General features: G+C 35.6%; 1 protein-coding gene across 2 annotated transcripts in view; it reads left to right on the forward strand.

Annotated features, from left to right (window-relative positions):
* The window catches only part of GPC5 (glypican 5), a 629,773-nt gene that overhangs the window by 78,036 nt on the left and 530,218 nt on the right, over nt 1-21,519 (forward strand). For both annotated transcript variants that reach the window (XM_050334039.1, XM_050334038.1), the window contains exon 3: nt 15,593-16,287. In XM_050334039.1, coding sequence (XP_050189996.1) covers nt 15,593-16,287 — 695 coding nt within the window. The remainder of the gene's footprint in view (nt 1-15,592; nt 16,288-21,519) is intronic.

Here is a 21,519-nt window from a genome sequence, read left to right on the forward strand (position 1 = left end):
TTCTTGTCTGCATTTGATCCAGGATCTCTCTGGCTAGCACCCCCTGCTCATATTTTCCTTCCTGTGAAGAAGTAATCACTGAGTTCCACAAACAGACAACATGAATGAATTTCCTGTGTGTCTCACAGTCAGACTGCAGTACAGCACAACAAAAAAGATCAAGGGCCAGTAACATCAATAAACAAGGACTTCTTATCACTGTGAACAGTATGAGATTTCCAAGCTCAGTCTCCCCTCTGGCCTTTGAGATCAAAGATTAGCAAATGCTTATGTGCTAATACTGAAATAGGTGATCCCACACAGCAGTGGCTTGCGTTATTTTTCTCAGAGGAATTAGAAACTATTACTGGGTAATTTCTCTTCTGTCTGAAAACTGTTACCTGTGGAGCATTAGTGGAACTAGGCTGTTTATTTTGTCCCATGCTATACAGGAAGCCACTCTGTCAGCCACAGCCTTGGCTACACTTACACACGAACAATACATTATGTCCTATTTCAAACTGATGCTCCTAACTCACTGTCAGTATATCTTCAGGTTATTAGCTTTTAAATAATAAATAATCTCTCTAAAGCAAGATAGAAGTGGTGATCAGAAAAGGATATACTCTGAAGAATTGGGTGAGCTGTTTTCTACATTTTCCACTGAAGGCAGAAGTCTCTGCTGGTTGAATTGTTGGTAAAACTCACAGTTGCCTTCAGCTTCTGGCTAAGTTAGAAAAATCAGAAAGCATTGGTTTACAAAAAGCTTTTCTTGCACCTTCAGTATGCTAGGATGTTGCTTCAAAATCTGTCTGTATAGCTGGCTCAACTTTGTATACAAGCATTCCTAGAAAATTGAAGTTTTATTATTTAATAGTCAGTGACTTTCTATCTTCAAGTCTTGCTCTCCTTGATGTTTTGTTCATAGACCTTCTTAGGGAAGTGAAGTTTAATTTCTGAGACAGGGACTTGCTGAATACCTGAATTTTATCCTAAAACAGATTCAGGAAATGTGTGCAGACAGGCAGGGTGTGCAGACAGACCCAGAAAAAATAATTCTGGAGTCTTAGTGTATATTAAAATAAAGGTATTCAGAATACTTAACTGTAGGTGGAGTTTTTAGAAGTAAAGATTTAGTTCAGAAAGTTATTTCAAGTTGGACTGCAATGGAAATAATAGCCAGTAAAGGTATTTTACCTAAAATCAGCACAGTGCAGACTTTTCACTACAGTATTTCTTTTTCTATGGGATGTATTCTATGGTAGCGTATCTATTTCTTTGGGATGAATCAAATAAAATCATGTCAATATATTATAATATTCTTTTGGAAAAATATATTGAAATAGCAGTGTGCTGCATCCTTACTGTGGGAACAGAAAATGGGTATTATTGAATTCTTAAATGGATGATAACTGACCTATATATCAAGTAACACACATTCATTGAAGGTAAAACTAAATATATTACTGGTAGATATATAGGTATAGGTATTACTAAATAATTACAAAACACTAACCTACTAGGATATGTTTAACAGTGTATCACTGAGCTGAATTCATTCAACAGGTTCTCAGTATGGGTTTCATTGTCCCTTTCTCCGGTGCTAACCAACATTTCAGGGTTCAACTGAACAAATTGTCAGTTGTAGCATATCTTACTAGTGCCAGGCAAAATCAGTACAGCAGTAACAAATTTTACAACATCAGATTTTTTTTTCTCAGTTTTGATTCCCGAGTTTTAAGGAATCTTTGTAAAAGTATTAATTTATGTAATGGGTTAGACCTTTTAGACCTCCTCAGAGAGTAAACTTATCATCAGGTAAGGGGCAAGTTTATGTTTCATACCTGGCTTAGTCATTTGAACTTGAAGGCCTTCGCAGAATGAAGTTAAGACCCAAAGGTTCCCAAAAAGAAGACAATCTTACAGTAAACTACTTTTCCTTTTCTTTTTCTTCCCCCTGCCCCAGCCCTCCTGTTAATTAAAAGAAATTATCTTTGTGGCAGTTGAAGACCCGTAAGGTAGGTAAACTCAGGACTAAAGCCACCTAGGACTAATCCTGATTGAATTTGCAGACTTTTTGAGTGGAATTATTCTTTTCTAATTTTATTCACCTATAAAGTAGTTAAAAGAGTATCTACTCTATTGCCTCATTTAGGCTCAGCATAGTTCTTGAAGAAAGAAAAGGAATGCCAGAGTGCAATTCTTCCCATCCTAAGGTGGATGGTTGACATAATCAGGATGAATTGCCCTTCAGAGTTGTCTGTGTGAGTGGGAACTATGGTTTGCACAGTTAAAGTATCTTTTTAATTAATCAGTAATCTTAGATTTGCCTCAGGGATATAATATGAGGAGGGGCTTATCTGAACCCACTGATTATCCAGCTAGCTAGGGCAAGTGAAGTGTTTGACTTCTATATGGCTAAAATAAGGTGAAATTAATCCTTTATTCTTTGGAAAGATGATACTTTGGCAGGAATTGTCTCATTGTTATGATACTACAAATTAGAATTCTCGAACATATAGAAAGGAGAAAATATTATCCACTTGATTTCTCCCCATCTCAGAACACCATTGAGGAAGAATACAATTGCACCATTGTCTTACATACCTGTATAAACTAAGCCATCCAGGAGAAATGTAAAAACAATACTTATTTATTTAATTATTTCTTATTGAAGACTGTTCATTTGATGAGATTGTAGAAGCAAGTTATAAATTATACATTAAGTACTACATCAACAGTTAAAAGACAGAATAAAGCCAGAACTTTGCAATTTTAAATCTGTGTTGGTATTAATTGTAGACGTAGCTAAAACCAGTAAAGCCCAAGAAGCAGGGAACATTCTGCTTGAAAGAGAAAAGAAAAATTTTATATAGATTTTTTTTTGCCTTTTATCTTTACTCCTCTGAGTCCTTTTTCGTATGTGCCATCTATAAAGATATATTACTGTAATATGAGTGCTCACAGACCTGTGTCTGCTCAGTGGAATGCTTTATGTTATGGTGCACTTTTCTACAAAAAATATATATGGGTGTCATCTTTTCTCATGTAAATGAAAGTTTCCTAAGCCCCATATTTCCAATTGATCCACAGTGGCTCTTACTATGCTACTTTTTTTCCATGGTTCCTAAATGACCAGTGATTATTGCTCGTGCCATACAGAAAGTCACTTATGCAGATGAACCAAATCATGCAGCAAGATGTCAAGTGAAAAAAAATTTTCAAAAAATCCTGATGGTAGGAATAAGTCAGAGAATGTAAGAAATAGTTGTTTAACATGTTCTAATACTCAGCTTCACATAAATAATGCTCATTGCAGCTTCAGAAGCACGCCAGTGCTATTCATGACACATGTGCTTAATTCCTGAGTCTCCTAGCATGTGACTAGTCACATTTTTAGAACAGCATTGAGGTATTTTAATTTGAATTATCTACCAACTAGAAGAGAAGGGGATTCCTTCCTTACCAAATGCTTCAAGTCAAGTGCAGCTTTCTGAGGGAAATTTTCCATCTTCAAGGAGAGTCCTTCATCAGCAGTCATGCTGGTTTGCAAGTCTTCTTGAACCACTGACAACAGTACACAGAATTCTTAAGAAAGGGCAGGATGATCCTGTATCTCTGCTGTAAATGTCATCCCACTAAGACCCACAAATAGAGAGAGGAAATTAGTTCTCACAACAGAACATTCCTGTGATATTTAATATGCACCAATTAACCATATGGACTTTTAATCACAGAAAATAATAGCAGAGCAATTCTGAGAGTCTCAGGAGATCGAGAGTTTCCCTGGCTGTTCACCTTCCTCTTATTTTCACACTATGTTATATGCTAATTTGGAAACATATCATTCCCGCGTGCGTGGGATTTGTAAAGGGAGTATTTTATTGCTTTACAGACAGATTATTTTCATGGTTACAGAGAAAGCTTTTACATCTTTAGTATGTCTTGTGTTCAGAGTAACAGTCTGTGTTCAAGAGCTGCAATTGTTGCTCATCTCTTAGGATTAAAGTAGGACTGATTTGCATGGCTTTCTTTTAAAAGAAACATACAATTGGAACTGAAATGAAGGGTTTATTTCCTTGGATGGTCACAGCAGATCAGTGCTCTTGGTTTTCCTTTTTCCATCCCATTCTTCTTAGACTGCAGTATGGAGAGGAGCCGAGGTCCCCTTTGTCACTTCTAGGAAAGTGGCCAGTTCAGGAAACAGTTTAATATGTGATCTTGAGAAACTGGATTTGGCAGGGAATTTAAAGGCATTTGGTAAGTAGAGCAGAGAATATGAATGCTGCCTTCAGTCTTTTCTCTCCTGTATCTATTTTATCTGTTTGATCTCTATTAGTGGACGGTGAGGGAGCCCCGTCAGTAGACCAGGAACCAAGTACAAAATTCAGAAGTGAGATGCAAGGTACACAAGAGGGAGAGAACATTAAAGCACTGTCTTCATGATTACAGAAGGAAGATTGCTCAGAACTGGACACATTAGGTACTACAGCATTGTAACTGCACAGGTCTCAGGAGACATCAGACTGCAGGCCAAATAATACAGAGTGGCTTGTGTCCACACCATTTAAGGCTAGCTCCTTTTACAGCAGGATGACCACATCCTTTTCATGTAATGCTTGCCTGTGTGTGCATTTTTGATTTTACATGACCTTTTTTTTTTTTTTAAAATGCATTTTTTCAGTCTCTTCAGTAGTAGGGAAGGATTCACCGTACCCAGCAAAATGAACCCAAAGTGCTTTGCTATATGCCATGGGGTGTCAGAAAGATAAAGGGAATGGGAAGCTTTCTGGAGCAAAACTGAAAGAAAGTGGAGACTGCTGAAGCTTACACAGTTTCAGCTATACTGTTTTTTCCAGAGTGGTCCCTGTAGTAAACCTGTCTGTAGAATCACACAGGCAGTCTTGGAAAGAAGTAGTAGGAGTGGTGTGAAACAATCCTGAGAGTAAGCTTTCAGTTATGTGTCCAGTGGTAAATATGCATATATAAAAGAAAATGCATACACGTTTATTTTGTGTGACTGTTAGTTCAATGTTAAACTTAATAACATCAAAAAGAAATGGAACATGCCTTCCAACTTGCAGAGGTATATTGTTCATCCTCTGTAGAGTTTGTGTATTTTCTTTAGGAGTTCATTACTTTCACTAGAAATTTGTTCTATGATATAGATTGCATTCATTTAGATGAATTTGCATTCATTTTAGATGAATACATCATTTTAAAAATGTACCTACTTGCAAGAAAATAATCTCTGGACAAATAAACCTCTGGAAGAAACAGAGCTTGATCTAATCTTCTACAGTGGAAGTTCAGATACAACTGTTACATGACAATAATATGGAAGTTATAAGTAATTTTGTAACTAAGACAACCAAGGTATACATGGAAAACTAATGATGATTGCTATAATAGAGTGGATTGTTGAGCTTGTCACCATCAGCTCCCTCAGCAGAAAATTGAGAGGCAGTTTTTTGGCACGATTCATGCCCACATAAATATTTTTGCATGATTCATCTTCCTATAAACATCTAAAATGTGTCAGATGAATCATACCTTAAACTTCCCATAACTTTCTCCTGTTGAGAAAAAGAGACTATGGTATTAAGCTGAGGTGGTAGCTGGGATGAATCACTGCCCTGTATATTTGTGTGATGGGGTAATAAGCTGATGTGATCTTTATCTGCTGTCCTTCTTGAGGGTTTTGAGTTTGGCATTATCAATTGTTTAGTGCATGTCACTGCTTTCATCAGTATTGACATGCATGCATTCAAAGTTATGTATGAACTGGAATGTATAAAATGGAAAGCTCCATATTGGACCTTTTTCTTTGCATTATAGAGTAAAAGTGTTTATTAATATATGACATCACAGAATATGTTACTCTAGGACCATAAAGAAGATTTTCATGTGAAGTCATTAAAAAGAGAAAAGGGCAAAATGTTCTCACATGTCCCTATCAGGTTACCCTGAAAACAGTTAATTCTGTTCAAGTCCATCTAACACTCATGTTGATCAGGCTGTTAACAGATAAAGGATCCCTATGTACAGCTAGGGAACAGCATTTGTAAGATGAAAAGGATGTTTTCATAGTTGTTTTCCACATGGTTTTCATTGATTGGTTGCTTTTGTCAATATGCTTATTCTGAAGTATACTAGTAGTTGTCTTTGGATTTCTAGAGGTAGCAAAAGACTGAAAAGGGTGTTTTTTGGTTTGGTTTGGGGTTTTTTTGTTGAACAAAAAAAGAGGAAACTAGAGCATCTTAGACTGCTTAGCCTAATTTCAGTCATTGGGAGTGAAAAGCTGAACTGTTTAGAAACCAAAGACAAGAACATATCAAACAATAACAATAAGACTGTATTTACTGGTGACAAGTTGGGTCAAACCAGTCTAATAGCCCTGTATGGAAATGGAACCAAAGTGTGGGTACGTGAGCAGCACAGATGTTAAATCAACTGTCTTTCCTAAATCTCTTTATGCTATTCCTCGTGGCATTGTCATAAGTAGGGAATTGTCTTGATTAAATGACCACTAAACAGGTGCAAAAGTTTCTGGAAATGTCCATTTGATTGGTTAGTGAGTGTTCCTGGTCAGAATAGAACAAGACTCTTCAGATGTGGTTCTTGGGCAAGTACAAGACACCATTTTCACCACTGTGTTGAGTGGTGAATAATCAGTGTGCTTTCAACAAGTGAAGGAGGGCAACAAGAGCGCATGCACAGGCTGGAAAATAAAGCTAGAATTCAAAATAGAGGGATGTAATTCAATGGAGTCATATGCAGACTCTGCACTGAGGTAGGAGTAAGATGAGTTGAAGATGAGTTGAAGGACTGGCTCATCAGTTGTTCTGTTGAAATGATGTATAAAGCTTAGTGTTTCCCAAGGTAAACATGACTTAGAGAAGCAATGCCATCCTGAAATAATTTAAGAAAACATTTTTGAAGTACCTAATCAGACAGAGCTATATATGAATTTCAAACTCCTAAACATACAGCTGGTCCTGTTATGCACATAATTTGGGCAATTTAGACTTCCCTTTGGAAATATTTAGAGCTAAGTTTGACTACATATAGGCAGAATGTGACCTCTTTATGACTGAGTAGTAGGACTGTTCATTTTAATAAAAAGAAAAGGTTTATAACAGTTTTCAGGAGTAAGATTCATCTCCTAGCTCCTCTGAACTAATCACCCTGTTTCTCTATATAAATAGAGGAGAAAAACAGCATGATTCATCTTATTTCCATGTGGACACCTAAACTAGGTCAGATGAATCATGCCATCATCCTCTCTGCTGGTTAGCTGAGATGTAGGCACATCTGCTTTGGAGATGCATTTGGTCTTTGGAGATGTCTGCTGTCACTGGGAGAGGATCTAATCTGAAATACCTAAAAGGGGGAAGAAGTAAATGATTTGTTCTCACTGGTAAGAGCAAATGAGAGAATTGTAAAGCAATGGAATGATTTTCTTGACGGTTGTGGCCACTCTGTTAATGTGCATTTTTAAAGAATTCTTCAGATGAAGATGTTAAAATATGATATAATAAACCTAGTTGAACATTCCCTGGGTTCAAAGGATGGGTTAGAGCACATCTCAAGTGCCTTCTACCCCTGTGTTTCTGTGTGGTTTCATTCTCTAGTGATAGATATCTCAGTCCTACATAATCTAGGATACACAGCTGTAAAGGGAATGGGGAGGAAATGATCCAGTTTTGAGTGATGCTATGATGTGTGTACCCCTTGTCACATTACATGATGGGGCAAGTCACATGATGGGATAGAAATCACTGTGGGCTTATAGTTTGGAAAAGATGCATATTTCCATCAGCTAATATCACCAGCCCCTTCACAGAAAGCATTACATGCCTTGAGAATGTGTGACCCAGCAGTGCTGCAACAGCATTTGCAGGACAGGGCTTAGCAGAGCAGCTACAAATAGTGGCAGGGTGGAAGGCTGTTAACTCCCCCAGAAGCAGATAATGTACTGATTATATTTGTGATCTTTCTGAAAGTAAAAAATAGCATTTAAAAAGGCATATTATCTTCTGTGTATTTGGAAAGAACTTGGTGAAGTCTAAAGAGCATTAAGACATAAAGCTGAAGAGAATATTTTAATTATATTCAGCCCATATTCAACCCATATTTAAGTAATTATATGATAAACAACTGATTTGCATTCAAATCTAACATCTGTTGTTCTCTGGTCCATTGAGTGAGCTCTGACTAAACATTAATAGACATAAAGAAACACCATGCAAAACAAAATCAGAAAATAATAGGTGAGATAATAATCTCATTGAAAATTGGATTGGTATTTAAGAAGAGGATTTAAAAAGTTTTCATGGAGTTGTCTGCTTCTTGCCAAATTATGTAGACTAAAGAAAGAAATCCAGGCTAAATAAAGAAATTCAGGTTATGACTTCTTGTTCATTGGTGCCATGAGGCCAGAGAACTGGACTGAAAAATCAGATGGCAGCTCCTTTGGTCTGCCACCTCAGCAGAGGTAGGGCATGGAGATCCATGGCCTGCAGGAAACAGAGTAGAAGGAGTCTCAGTGGGACCTAAACAATTCTTATGATTCTATCATTCTAAGTGCCAAAGCTATTAGCAACTATGAATCTTTTATCTTGTATTATTTAGTTCTTTCTGAAGAATGTGTTAGAAGTTGTTGTAGAAATCAATTGTATTAAAATCAGGAGTAATGATGGGAAAAAAAGGATAAATCAAAACAGAGTGGACTATTCCAATCCATATCAATATCTGATTTTAAGATGTTATCATCAAAAGCAGCTACACAGAATAAAAAAGTCCTTCTAGAAGCAATTTCTTTTTCCGGAGACTTCCCCAGAGCTGAATTTGACTTAACTTTCATAAGTTTATATACTAAATCTGTATGTCCTTTCCTAACCAGTTTAGAAAACTGGAGTTTTTGTATTGTTAACAGGTGCTATTTTCTGTTTGCGATTGTGAAAGAAAGTTTTTGTCTGCGTGGTTATCCACCTTCTGTGAGTTTCTGTCTTGTCAAGTGAGAAATGCTACATTCATTAACCTGTATGAAACTTGGAAGTGCATACTTCATTCCTTTTTATAGCATTCTAAAAGTAGGTGCTGAAGTACATGGCATAGACCAAAATCCTTTTTGTATCACCTGCATTAAGAAGGATTTTGAACATATACATATCACTAATCACTAACGGTGATTACATCACTAATCACTGATATACCAGAGCTAAAACACTAATGTTTAAGAAGTGTAACCTTAAAGGACATTTTTTTCATCTTTTTTTTTGTTTTGTTTTGTTTTGTTTTACTTCTCAGTAAATATGAAGTAAAGCAAAGTGAGGTGAAAGATAAAAAATGCAACTAATCCCCTACCAAGCTCTCTGGAGGCTCCTTGAAACCCATTATATATAGTCATATGTTAAATAAACAAACTCCTTAACTTCCTTTGACTGACTGGTATGACAATTTTTAGTGTGGATTTCCTCAGACTATTGGATACAGGCATTAACCAAACCCCAACTGACACTTAAAAGAAAGCTGTGAGATTAAATAATCAGTGATACAAAATGAATATATTTACTTGTTTGATGTGCAAGAAACGTTGCATCTGCTAGAACCCAGTTAACATTTCACTTAAACCTGTATAAATCAAAAATCAGCTTACTTAAGTTAGATGAACATTGTCAACATAAAACTAGGATACCTGGGGAAAAAAAATAAATAAAAATTCAGGTTCTAAACTTTTAAATATAAAGGCAAAAGCTTTTTCTGTTGTCAGTCATCATCACAGCTTTGTGGAAATCTTCCTGAAGGTGTTCTTTCTCTTCATGTGTAATTTCCCTGTGATTCCCTGATAATTACATTTTATAAAGTTAGCATGTATAGTCATGATGCTCAGGCAGCTCTGTGCAACCAAGAATATACTTTATTTAATTCTAAGAAAAGTATGTTCACAGGTGTGCAGATGGAAAGAAGACTTGCATAAATGTATAAGAAGTTTGTAATTTATCTACCATCAAAACAACTTTATAGAAACATGGTGTAATCTCATCTCTTTATTTGTATAAACTTCAGCATTGCATTATGTTTAAGGACACTTTCTCTTTATACCAGTCCTTACAGAAATCTTAGGGCTTCACTGTAACATCGCTTTATAATAATAATAATAATGACCAGTCTTTGTGAGCGAAGATCCAGGGAAGGTCTTTACACCTTCCAGCCTGCGCATTGGATTTTTTAGGTGAGACACAGTGTGCGCGGAACTGAGCCCACCCTTTAATCCTAAGGTTCATCTGCCGGGGCCAAGCGAGCTTGGACGGTGGCAGCGAGGTCCTTAGGACGTAGGTGGGTTGCCTTTAAGGGCTAACGAGCTCCATCTGCCTGGGAGTGGCCCTGACCGGGAAGCGAACCCGGGCCTCGGCGGTGACAGTGCCATGCCCTTAACCACTAGACCACCAGGGACATCGCTTTATAGTCAAGGGAAAGGAACAATCACTTCCAGCTAGCAGTTCATCTCAACCCAAAGTAGTAATCTCAAATCAGAGAGATGAATCATACCTTAGAATTAAGTGCTTGTTAGCTCACATATATATGTTTGAAATTATCATCCTGCTACAACTTCCTCTTTTCAAAAAATACCCTTTTCATACATCTAAGATGACTTGCCACCCTTTTTATTTTGGCAAATGTGTAAAAACAGTTATCTTAAATCAGTATCAATTTAACGTCCTTTTGGCAAACCATGCACAACATTTGAAGTCAAAATATTTTCCAAACAACTTGATTATAGGAAGTGTTAAAGTTCTGATTCCCCTCAGTGGTCTGCTTGCAACTCTTGAGTGTATTTCATTCCAGGGTAATGAGCAATACATTCAGAATTTAGAAATATTTTCCTCTGGGAAAGAAAGCATTGCCTGTGAAATACATGGAACAATGCAAAATCAGAAAGAACACAAACAGAATCCAAGAGATTAAAAAATGGTTTGGTTGAGCTCTGTTAATTGCTAGTTGTTTCTTCTCCTGGCACCATGCATAACAATCTGCTCATGTTGCTTCCAAAATGACTAGATGAATGTTTCCATAGTCAGCACTATTAAAAGGATAACAACAGACTGAAAAAAAGAAAAAGAAGAATAGTTTGGGGAGGAAAGTGGAATCAGTGATTATAACTAGATAAAATAATAACTTTATGATATTCATTAATGTAATCATTCATATGAAAGTCATTCAATATTAAAATATAATCTATCAAGACATGATTAGTAATACTTTACATTCCAGTTACTACTTGGGACTATGTTAAATAGATTCTAAGGTGAGATATTTTAAAATCAACAGCAGTAAGTTGCACTGAAAAGGTCAAAAATAATGTTCTGAATCAATTGTGGTGACTTCCATTAAGTTGTAAAAATTAATGTAACTCCAGAGAACTGGATAAAGATAAAATTTATTCCAATATTTTATACAAAAAACCCCAAGCAAATTACAAGACTTGGAGATCATGGTGTCAGATCAGCTGAACTTGAGCCCTCTTGTAGTGCTGGGCCTGTTCTTGAATGTATACATAGCAAGACAAAGAAGGAAAACTAAAAGACACCTGTATTTGTTGACTTAGAAAGCAAGTTCTACATGGCAAAATAGTTGGTATCAGAATTACTAAGCAAAGGTTAACACTGATGATGATATTAGGTGGATTATAAAATAAGAATGAGAAGTATCATTATCAGTTCAGACTCAGGAAAAGATGTAGCGCAATATGTGTAAAACTTCATCTCACCTGAGATGGCTTTGGGACATGTTTTCTACATTCTGTTTATTGGTTAACTTGGGAAAGAGTTTCTTTTGAGTCCTCACAATTTCATTATGGAAGTAAAGGAGAGCAGTACCTTACATATAGATTTCAGAGAATTTGCTGTTTCTTTTCAAAGTGCAACAGTTCTTTTCAGTGTAACTAATACTTATAGCCTAAATTATGTGTGATTGCTAATTCCTATTAATACTCCAAATAAATGTACCAACTTCCTCGTGTCCTGATGCTAAAAAGACCATGAAAACCCCAACACAAACCACAACTAAAAAAAAAAAAATTACAGTATAACTAAACCAAACCCAAAATCACAGGATACGTGAGAAACTCCTGATATTTGAATATCTGAGTATTTACGCCATGGAACACAGACAACTTAGACAATTGTCAACTGATTCTAATTCAGGTTTCTTAAATATTTGTGTTTATTTCAAAGACTAATAAAATAAATTCAGGTCTAAAGAAGATATGACAAATTCTGAAGTCTGTTATGAGTACTTCGGGCTGCAAAGCCTGAGGTGTATCACTAGCATTTGACAACACAAAGTTGTCTGTGCTACAGGTTTAATCGGTTACACCTGTTTTCTTACTGACTTCAGTGGTGAGTCTACAGTCTATGAAATGGATTAATTTGAAATACGTGTTAATGAGGAGCAGTTTTAGTGAGTCTAAAATCTATTCCGTTCGCACTTATCCTTTTTACCTCTCTCCCAAATAACCTTCACAGGCAATGCCCTAATGAGTTCATTCTTAGTAATCCATTTACATATCTTGAAAACATTATTCTTCCAGCTCATTTTTCTGATATGGTAAGTGATTGAGGGGTTTTGCAGTATATATGGCACTGTGAACTGCTTTGTAGTTAGGAACAGCCACAGTGAATTTCCCACCTATATGAATTTTTCTATTTGATGTATTTTAAACAAAGATATTATGAATGTAATATTGTGTGGATTAATTTATTTTACACCGGTTTTTTTCATAATTTTTGAATGCCTTTTGCTACCTAGGTTGTGTACTTTAACTGAGAGATTCCCCATGACTCCAGTAGGACAATGTATACAAGATACATTTGATTGGAGTATAAGTCTTTAGGGAGAGAGAGTTTGATGCTTCTGGGTTATAAACAGAAGGAAAAATTATGAAATCACCAAACATTAATGGCAGCTGTCAACAGTCTAATACTTTCCCATAGGATTTTTCAAATCATAATAAATTCATATAATTGTTAGGTTTTTCAGCTTTTGCTTGGATTTGGTTATCTAGATTCCTATGTGTTGTGGGCTGATCATTAAGGTAATCTAGGCTCATGAGTTTTGCTTCCCCTCTGGACCATGAAAGGCAGTCTTGCTAAATACAATGTCCATAATTCAAGGATGGATTTTAACCTGTCCGGTTATAATTTATTGATTTCTATATAATACCCTGACTAACTGTGAATTAATTTATAATATTTATTGTGGGCTGGTAAAGTACTGCTGAATTATAAGACTTCACAACTTGTTGGCCCATATTGGATTTTTAATTTATTAGATTATCTTTGCACTAAGTACTATGTGTGTTTCAAAAGGCAGTGCTCAGAATTTAGACCATGCATTTGCTCATTTAGCAGCTTCTATAGTACATTCATCCATTTGAAGAAAGGGTAAACTTAAGAAAATTCAGATATTTTAGAACAATACAGTTTCATAGAAATTTATTCCAAATTAATTTTCCAAGGTACCTGTAGTAGAAAGACACTTTTTCAAAACTATTAAAGATGAGAATCACAGGGCTGATTTAAATCCAATCCAGATTCTATTTCATTCTCTGCAGTATTTCCATTAAATCTGATTAATGAATAATGTCCAGGAATAAAAAACATTTCTTTTTTGTTTCCTTTTGTGACTTTTTCTAGTAAACAGGGCATGTGTATACTTTTGAATTTTCTATTAAAGTTAGTAATCCACTGGACTGATTGCTAAACTGGGACATCTTTGTAGTTTAGAACTACTCATGGCTCTCAGGAACAGAAAGGTTAAAGAATAAGACAGCAAATCTTTTAAAGCAATTACTTGATAGTTATTTTACATCACTTTTTGATCCCTTTGTTAAATACACTATTATCAAAAAATAATTATATATGTACTGATATGAAGTATCAGGTGAATAAACATAATACATAAAACAAGTTCTCATCTACATTTTTTCCTAGCCTTGAGTTTTGTTCCTTCTTAGCAAAATCAGGAAGAGAAACAGTACTGTTCTTTAAAAAAATTAATGGGTTAAGATATTGAAAACTCTGATTTTTGACTTAGGAATGTATAAATACTAGTTTTAATTCTAGAAAAAGAAAAATTGACATTTCATCTCTGGTAAATGCTAGATGTTATTGACAGGAGTACTGCAGAGAGTTCTGTAGGATATTGTATAGTGATTAATATGGAGATCTGATCAGGGATGGAGATAAGAAGCACTGAGCCTGCAGATTAAAAAAGTCATTTAATAACAATAAAAAGAGCTTGTCTAAGTCATCTTGGTTATATTTAAAATGTATTTTATGTGTGTTAGCTTTGTATTGATTGAAAACTCAGCACTTCTTTTATGCGGCTGAATAATTAGGACTATGTTATTAGGAATATGTTAGTCTGAGCCCATAGATTTAAAAGATAAAGAAACACATTGCTATGTCTATGATATATTTGCAGTATTGAACCAACATAACTTGATTTGTCACTGAGGTATCTGTATGTGTTATAAATGACATAGATTGCCATCATAAGGTATTCATAGATGCTGTTCAATATTGAAAGTAAACATAGGTCTGCTTTGCTGTCTGTCAGACTGTCTGAGAGCAGAACAAATCTCTGCAATAGCCTTGGTGGTTATAAAGTAGAAAATGTGACAGTAAAATAAACCTGATTAACAAATTTTTAAAGAAATCCAAAAATGACAGTTAAACAGTGTGATGCAGAATTGTAAACACAAGTGGACAGTATCATAATGTCCTGTTTAGAAAAGCGCAAATAGCCAATCGATTATACAGTTGATTGTTGTACTCATTCATCTGGGGGTTGCTGAGGCACTAGCAATGTAGTTGAATATTGAAGATTTGTTATTGTTTATACCATATTGTAAAATCTATTGATTATCCATCTGCAGCATGGTTTAGTCTTTCAACTACTATTTGTGCTCTTGGTAATAGGATACTGCACCCAGGGATTGAGGCAGACATTTTAGATCACGTTCTTTATGGTTTTCATCTAGGAAAAGTAGTAATAAAAAAAAAGGGTTATAAAAAACTTACTAATGTAATTCTATAGGTATTATTGAAACATCACTATTTTACTAATATTACCTAACAATTTTCATCTAAAGCATTGGCAAAATTTGTGTAAAGGACTGAATTTACAGTTACAAAGATAGCTATTTTCATATAAACCTTTAATATTCTTCACACTTCATTATTTCAAGCAATCTAAACCAAGAATCAATTTGACTTAAATTTTTATCCATGCTGTTCTGGGCTGCTGCATCGGAGGAGATGTCTTTTTTTAGACTGTGTTTAATATAACCTGCAAGGAAAACATATGGATTATTAATTGTGTTATAACGTTATTTGTAAAGTGTTTCCCTATATACAGTTTCCCTATATGACAGTTGTCATAATTTGTCAGAAGTTTGTCTCTTCAAAAATTCTAATGCAAAAATTCATCTAGGGTAAATGTAAGTTGTCCTAATGTAACTGTTTTGAGTTCTTATTACTCTAATTTCTTATTTTTTAAACCTTAAAAATAATGATTGACTGATTGATTGATTTATTAATTACAGAAACCTTTGAAATGCTTATCAGACTGGCTGAGAATTACACAAGCACACTTTTCTGCACTGCATATAGAAACATGGCTGCTGAGGCTACTGTGCATGTTCAGGAGTTTTTCACTGATGTTGGACTCTTCGTATTTGGCACGGACATTAGCACAGAGGAATCTGTGAATAGATTTTTTGACACACTGTTTCCGGTAGTCTACAACCACGTGATTAACCCTGGTCTGACTGACATTTCACTGGAATATGCAGAGTGTCTACAGACGGCGAGAAGAGACATCAGGCCCTTTGGCAACATTCCCAAAAAGGCCATAGGTCAAATGGGAAGATCCCTCTTATCCAGCCGGACTTTCTTGCAGGCTCTGAATTTGGGGATTGAAGTGATCAATACAACAGATCACCTGCATCTCTCCAAAGACTGCAGCAGAGCTTTACTGAGAATGCAGTACTGCCCCCACTGCCAGGGACTGATGACGAGCAAGCCCTGCATGGGCTACTGCCTCAACATCATCCGGGGCTGCTTAGCCAACACAGCGGAAATTGATCTTCATTGGCGGGGATATATTCAGTCCCTGGAGGAGCTCTCAAGCGCCATGAGTGGAACACACGACATTGAGCATGTGCTTCTCAACTTTCATTCGCTTGTTAATGATGCTCTGGTACAGGCTCATAACCATGGGTCAGAGTTATCTGAGCAGGTAAGAAGGTGGTTTATACACACGCAGTGACAGTAGGAAAAGTGGGACTGATAATTCTTACTTGTTTGGACACTTTTATGGTGAAGAACGTGTTTGTATCTTGCGTTCAGCTTCATTTGACAATGCAATTTTTAGGAGCGCAAAAAACGTTTTTCATGAACATAAGAAAATTTTCTAATCACTTCATTGTTACCCTGTGTGCACATAATGATAAATTTAAGCAATCTTTATTTTAGATACTATTGACCTGCCTTGGAGAACCTATGACTTTGCATATATTATTTCCGTAATTATTGAGGTTTCAGATGAAGTAGTGCAGTTCATTTGTGACATAAACTGAGTCCTACCTTACATATATGCTTGAGAGAAAAAGCAAGTTATGTGAGAGCTCTGTTAGCTGTGAATGCATGAAGTGAAGAACTTTAAGATACTGTTAGGGAAAGTGTGCACTACTTAGCTACATATTAGGAAAAACCCTAGTATATCTGCTAATTTATGAAGGTTAAATACCAAAATTTGAATTTTTCATGTATTATTTTTAATCTGTATTATGTTTTGTAATTGTATTTTTCTCTGTATTCTTACATTCAGACTTCACTGACAGTGACATATTCTGTGTTAAATGCTGGATTGGATAACTTGGTTTGGGGAGATGCCTTTAGTTTTATGGTACACACTGGTCTGAAGAGGGTGTCTGGGTGTCCCTCTGGTGTGGCAGCAGCTGAGGTGCAGTAATACTTCTAGGACTGCCATAACCTCAGTACGTGACTAGCTGAGGTTGAAGCAATTTCTTCTGCTAAGCAGTTGATAGGACCTCTGACAGTAAACAACTTGACCTAATATAATAAATAAAGCATTTTTCATTTCTTACTAAGACTCAGAGTTTATTAAAACTGATTCTTCATCCTGCTTAGTCACTGAGTAACTGGAAAATTGCTCACTCTGCGAATTTCCCATTTTATCTGCTTTATACCAGCCAGCTACATGAACCATAATATCCTGCTGCTGAACTTCCTTGAGAAAAACTGTCTTTTTTTTTTGGAAAAGCTTTTTCACTAACAGTTTGGCTCAAAAGTGGCTCACTGATGTCTGTCTAATTCAAGTTATATCAGAGCTACAGTTGCCTTTCAGGGATATACCCTGTTGCCCCTTTGATTTCTGTGGGATCTTTTTTGCCTACAATTTTCAGGAACAAGTTAGAACAAGCAAATAAATACTCAAGGGAAGGACTTGTGTTTCCTGTTTCATCCTGGGTAATTTAATTTGAAAAGTTTTAGACTTGGATTTTCAGCAATGAACTGTCATGGGCACAGACTTAAAAATCTCTCAGCACACTCTTGTTTTAAAAAAGCGAAAGTTTTTACACTCCAAAATAGTGTATATCACTGTATTTCATTTTTAGTAAAAAAATTAAATAGGTGAAGAGCCTTCCAACTAGTGTTTTGGCTTAATGAACATTTCATATTGATCCAAAATGAAATGCTTTTGTATTCCTGAAAACTCTGTGCCTCTCTCTCTTCTCCCCTTTGTTCATACAATGTAAAGAATACAGAAAATTTCCTATGTAACGACATTTGTTACCAATGTGTTTGTTTGAAGATTATGTGTTTACTTCTGTTAAGATCGTCTGATATAGAATCACTTCCAAAAGTTCAACCCTAAATTCTTCATTTTTCACTCATACTGCATCAGACCTACCCATCTCTTTCAGTTCATTTCTGTTATAATTGACCAATCCTTTCTCTCTTTGATCTTTAATTTGATCAAATAAAATTACCATGCAATTATCCCTTGAAAAATGGCGATCTAGTCAATCAGTATATTTTGTATTTCATATTTTCCCATTTATTAGGTATCAAGACTTAATTCTGACATGTAATAAATACAGTTTTTAGCTTTAAGATGCATAGGACATGAATTCCATTGAAATTGGCTCATTAATATTTATTTATTTATTTTATTTTTGGAGTGACTCATGAACTGTTTCAAGTTTTGATAAGCAATTAATGCATCAGTGATTCCAACAGACAGGGAAAAGATGATTATGAGTGAGCAAGTAATGGCTTGCTTAAGCACACAGCAGTCTTTGCAGTTTTAAAAGTGAATTTCATTATATTTTGTGAGTTTTAAAGAAGCAATCTGAGAAAAAAATCTTGAAATCTTTGGAAATATCATATATACATATGCAAGTGTTAATTATGAGAATCTGCAGAGTATCCTGCTTAGTGATACATGTAAGTTGTACAGTTTTTTCTGTTCGTGTGTATGTTTGTGTAAATTACAGCATGTAAAGGAATTTTTCTAACATGTTACATGAACATTTACATCTAATTTATATTCATATTTTAAACTCTGTGTAATGTGGAAAGACCACTAATGCCAATATAACATGGCTTCTTTTTCTGGTAATTTGCAACTTTTGTTCCCTTTTCTGCTTGGATCAGCAGAGCAGTGCCAAACTGTCTGTAGATGGAATTCATCTTTCCCGTTGTTCTTCCAGTTTCAAATTCACCTTTAATTCCTACCTCCCACAGCTCTGCTGACTGACAAATAAGTGCAGCACTTGTTCATCATCTCGATACCTGGGCATTCATTTTATGTTATTCTGCAGAATCTAGTGGAGAAGTGTGGGTTGTGCAACTATTCACATATTTATGTATTTTCATACGTTCACATTGATACATATTTAGTGAAGCTTCTGTTCCTAAAGTCTGTATATCTCCATTCACCTGCTGGTATTGCTCAGTGCATTGTGGACCCTATGCTTTTTAGCTGGTAGGAGTTGGAACAAACTCCTCTTTTTTTGCAAACATCTGTGTGTATGTTCCTGCAGATGTAATGCAATACAGGTTTAAGAGAGCTGCATCATACGAGGCAAGAACAGGAAGCATTATTAAGGTAACCTGAAAAGGGTGGTATTTAATTCTTAAGCCTTAAGTTAACAGCTAAAGGTACCTGTTGTTACAGAGCACCTTGCAGATTCATCCTGTTCTTTTGTGCTGATCTCTGAGCTTGTGTTTAGCCAAGGAGATCCCCATGGAGGGCACTGGAAGGACTGGGACAGGAGTACAGCTGGAATGAATGCACAAGAACTTTGTAACACATTTAAGCCTTGTACAAATGTAAAAAAAAAAAAAAAATCAAAACCCAATTCCCCCACACCCCAAAACAACAACAGAAAATACCTCCCAAAACAAAAATCCCATGGAAATTGTTGTAATACAAGTTGTAATAAATTTTTTCATGTTACCTCTGTTCTGTTATCCAAGCCACTGTCAGCGTTCAGACAGAAGGACAAACAGATTTTAGCAAGATTTACAAAGTTTTGGTATGGATGGAACCTAGTATTCTCAACATAAGAGTGTGTTTCCCTTCTCTTTAGGCATGGATTAATGGCACAGTCCCATGCCATGGAAAGACAAGTTCCTATGTCACTCACAATGTAGTTCAACAGCAACTTAAACCAGTCTCACCCTGTTCCCACCCCTTTCCCTGTGTGAACACTGCTCTGACAGCTGAAAGTCAAGCTGGTTGAGGGAACTGTCTGCATTCTGAGCCATATTTTTGTTTTGGTGTTTGAAGACTTGTGCTGCCACCCTTTGGGTAGCACAGTAGCTGAGGGGTTCCTTGGAGTGGAACAAGCAAAGGACCTGAGAGGAGGTGAGATGAGTCTGAGGTCAGGCAAGAGCTGAAAGGAAAGGGAAAGGGAAAGGAAAAGAGAAGAGAAAATTCACAAGGCTTTATAATTAAGTCTTTTCTCCAAACTTTACATTAAACTGTTGTTCGTGATTCCCAAAAGATCAGTGGTGTCTGAGTTTATTGTTGAATAAAAGAGATTAAAAGGAATATTAAGTAGTTGTTCATTGGCTATTCTGAGCACTGATGATTTTGGGATCTGAAGGAAAATGAAGTATGTGACCATGATATTAAAAGCTATAAGCTATATATGCATATAGAAATTGGGAATCGGAAACACAACATAAAAAACCAAAAAAACAACCAAACAAACAAAAAAAAACAACAAAAAAACCCCCAAACAACCAAACCAAACAAAAACAACAAAACAAAACCAAAAACAAACAAAAAACCCACACCCAAACCAACCAAGCAAACAAATAAAAACACACAGAGAAATTGTGGAGTTTCCTCATTTTGAAAGTGAGGAATTTGTGATACAGGTTTGGTAAAATTCTTGTATGTACTTTTTTATGTAATATAAGCCTACAAAAGTTCAGAATGGGATTTTCAAAAGCTTTATGTCTTCACTGTGTTTCCCAAACAGTTGCAGATAACAAAAATATCAAAATTCTGAAAGTTTTTAAGTCCTTTCATCTCCATTTAATACTGAAGGAAAATCTAAGTTATGTGTCTTCTAAAAACTAGACATAATAATATTGTATTAAAAGAGAGTTTTGTATTGCCTTTTTCTAATCAGCTGTCTAATACTGTAAAGAAAGCAACATCTTTCTTTTGTCATAGAATGCTGGCAGGAATAGAATAGAATAGAATAGAATTAACTATTTCAGTTAGATTAGACTATTATCCAGTCAGACTATTCTATTCTATTCTATTCTATTCTATTCTATTCTATTCTATTCTATTCTATTCTATTCTATTCTATTCTATTCTATTCTATTCTATTCTATTCTATCCACTTTATGAAATGGCATAGACTGAAAATCAAAACCCTGGTTAAAAAGAAACAAAGGTCCTACACATAAGAAGAATTAGTTATGTGAAAACATAGTTTCACAGTCTAATTTACTGTATATGCTAGAGTAAAACTGGCAAATGTAATAGAATAACCTAATTGCTTATTATTTTACAAATTAAACAGATTAAACAGCATTGTATAATTTATGACTGCTTTGGTCTGTTGCACATATTGTTTATATTTAAACTGCAAAGTAAATTTCTATATTGCAAGCATTCTAGGTATACTTTATCTGATTGGAAATACATAAGTTTAGAAAAGTAACTATCTGGCTATTCCAAATAGATGACTGCATTTCTCTGTGGTTTATCTAATGCTGGGTAGACAACTTTTTCTGGCATTTGCACAATGAGGAGAAATACAGACAGCTTCATTCTGAGGGAGCTCTCCAGTGCTGCAGCTAAAGAAGGGCAGCTTGAGGGCAAAGACAACTTACCATATTAAAATGGCTAATTTCCTTCTCCTGTGCTTCTACACATGCTCCCGCTCCTTTGTCATGATTGCTATGACTGCCTTGG

Source organism: Myiozetetes cayanensis, unplaced genomic scaffold (genome assembly GCF_022539395.1).
Source record: "Myiozetetes cayanensis isolate MyiCay16 unplaced genomic scaffold, myiCay2020 scf5-8, whole genome shotgun sequence".
NCBI lineage: Eukaryota > Metazoa > Chordata > Aves > Passeriformes > Tyrannidae > Myiozetetes > Myiozetetes cayanensis.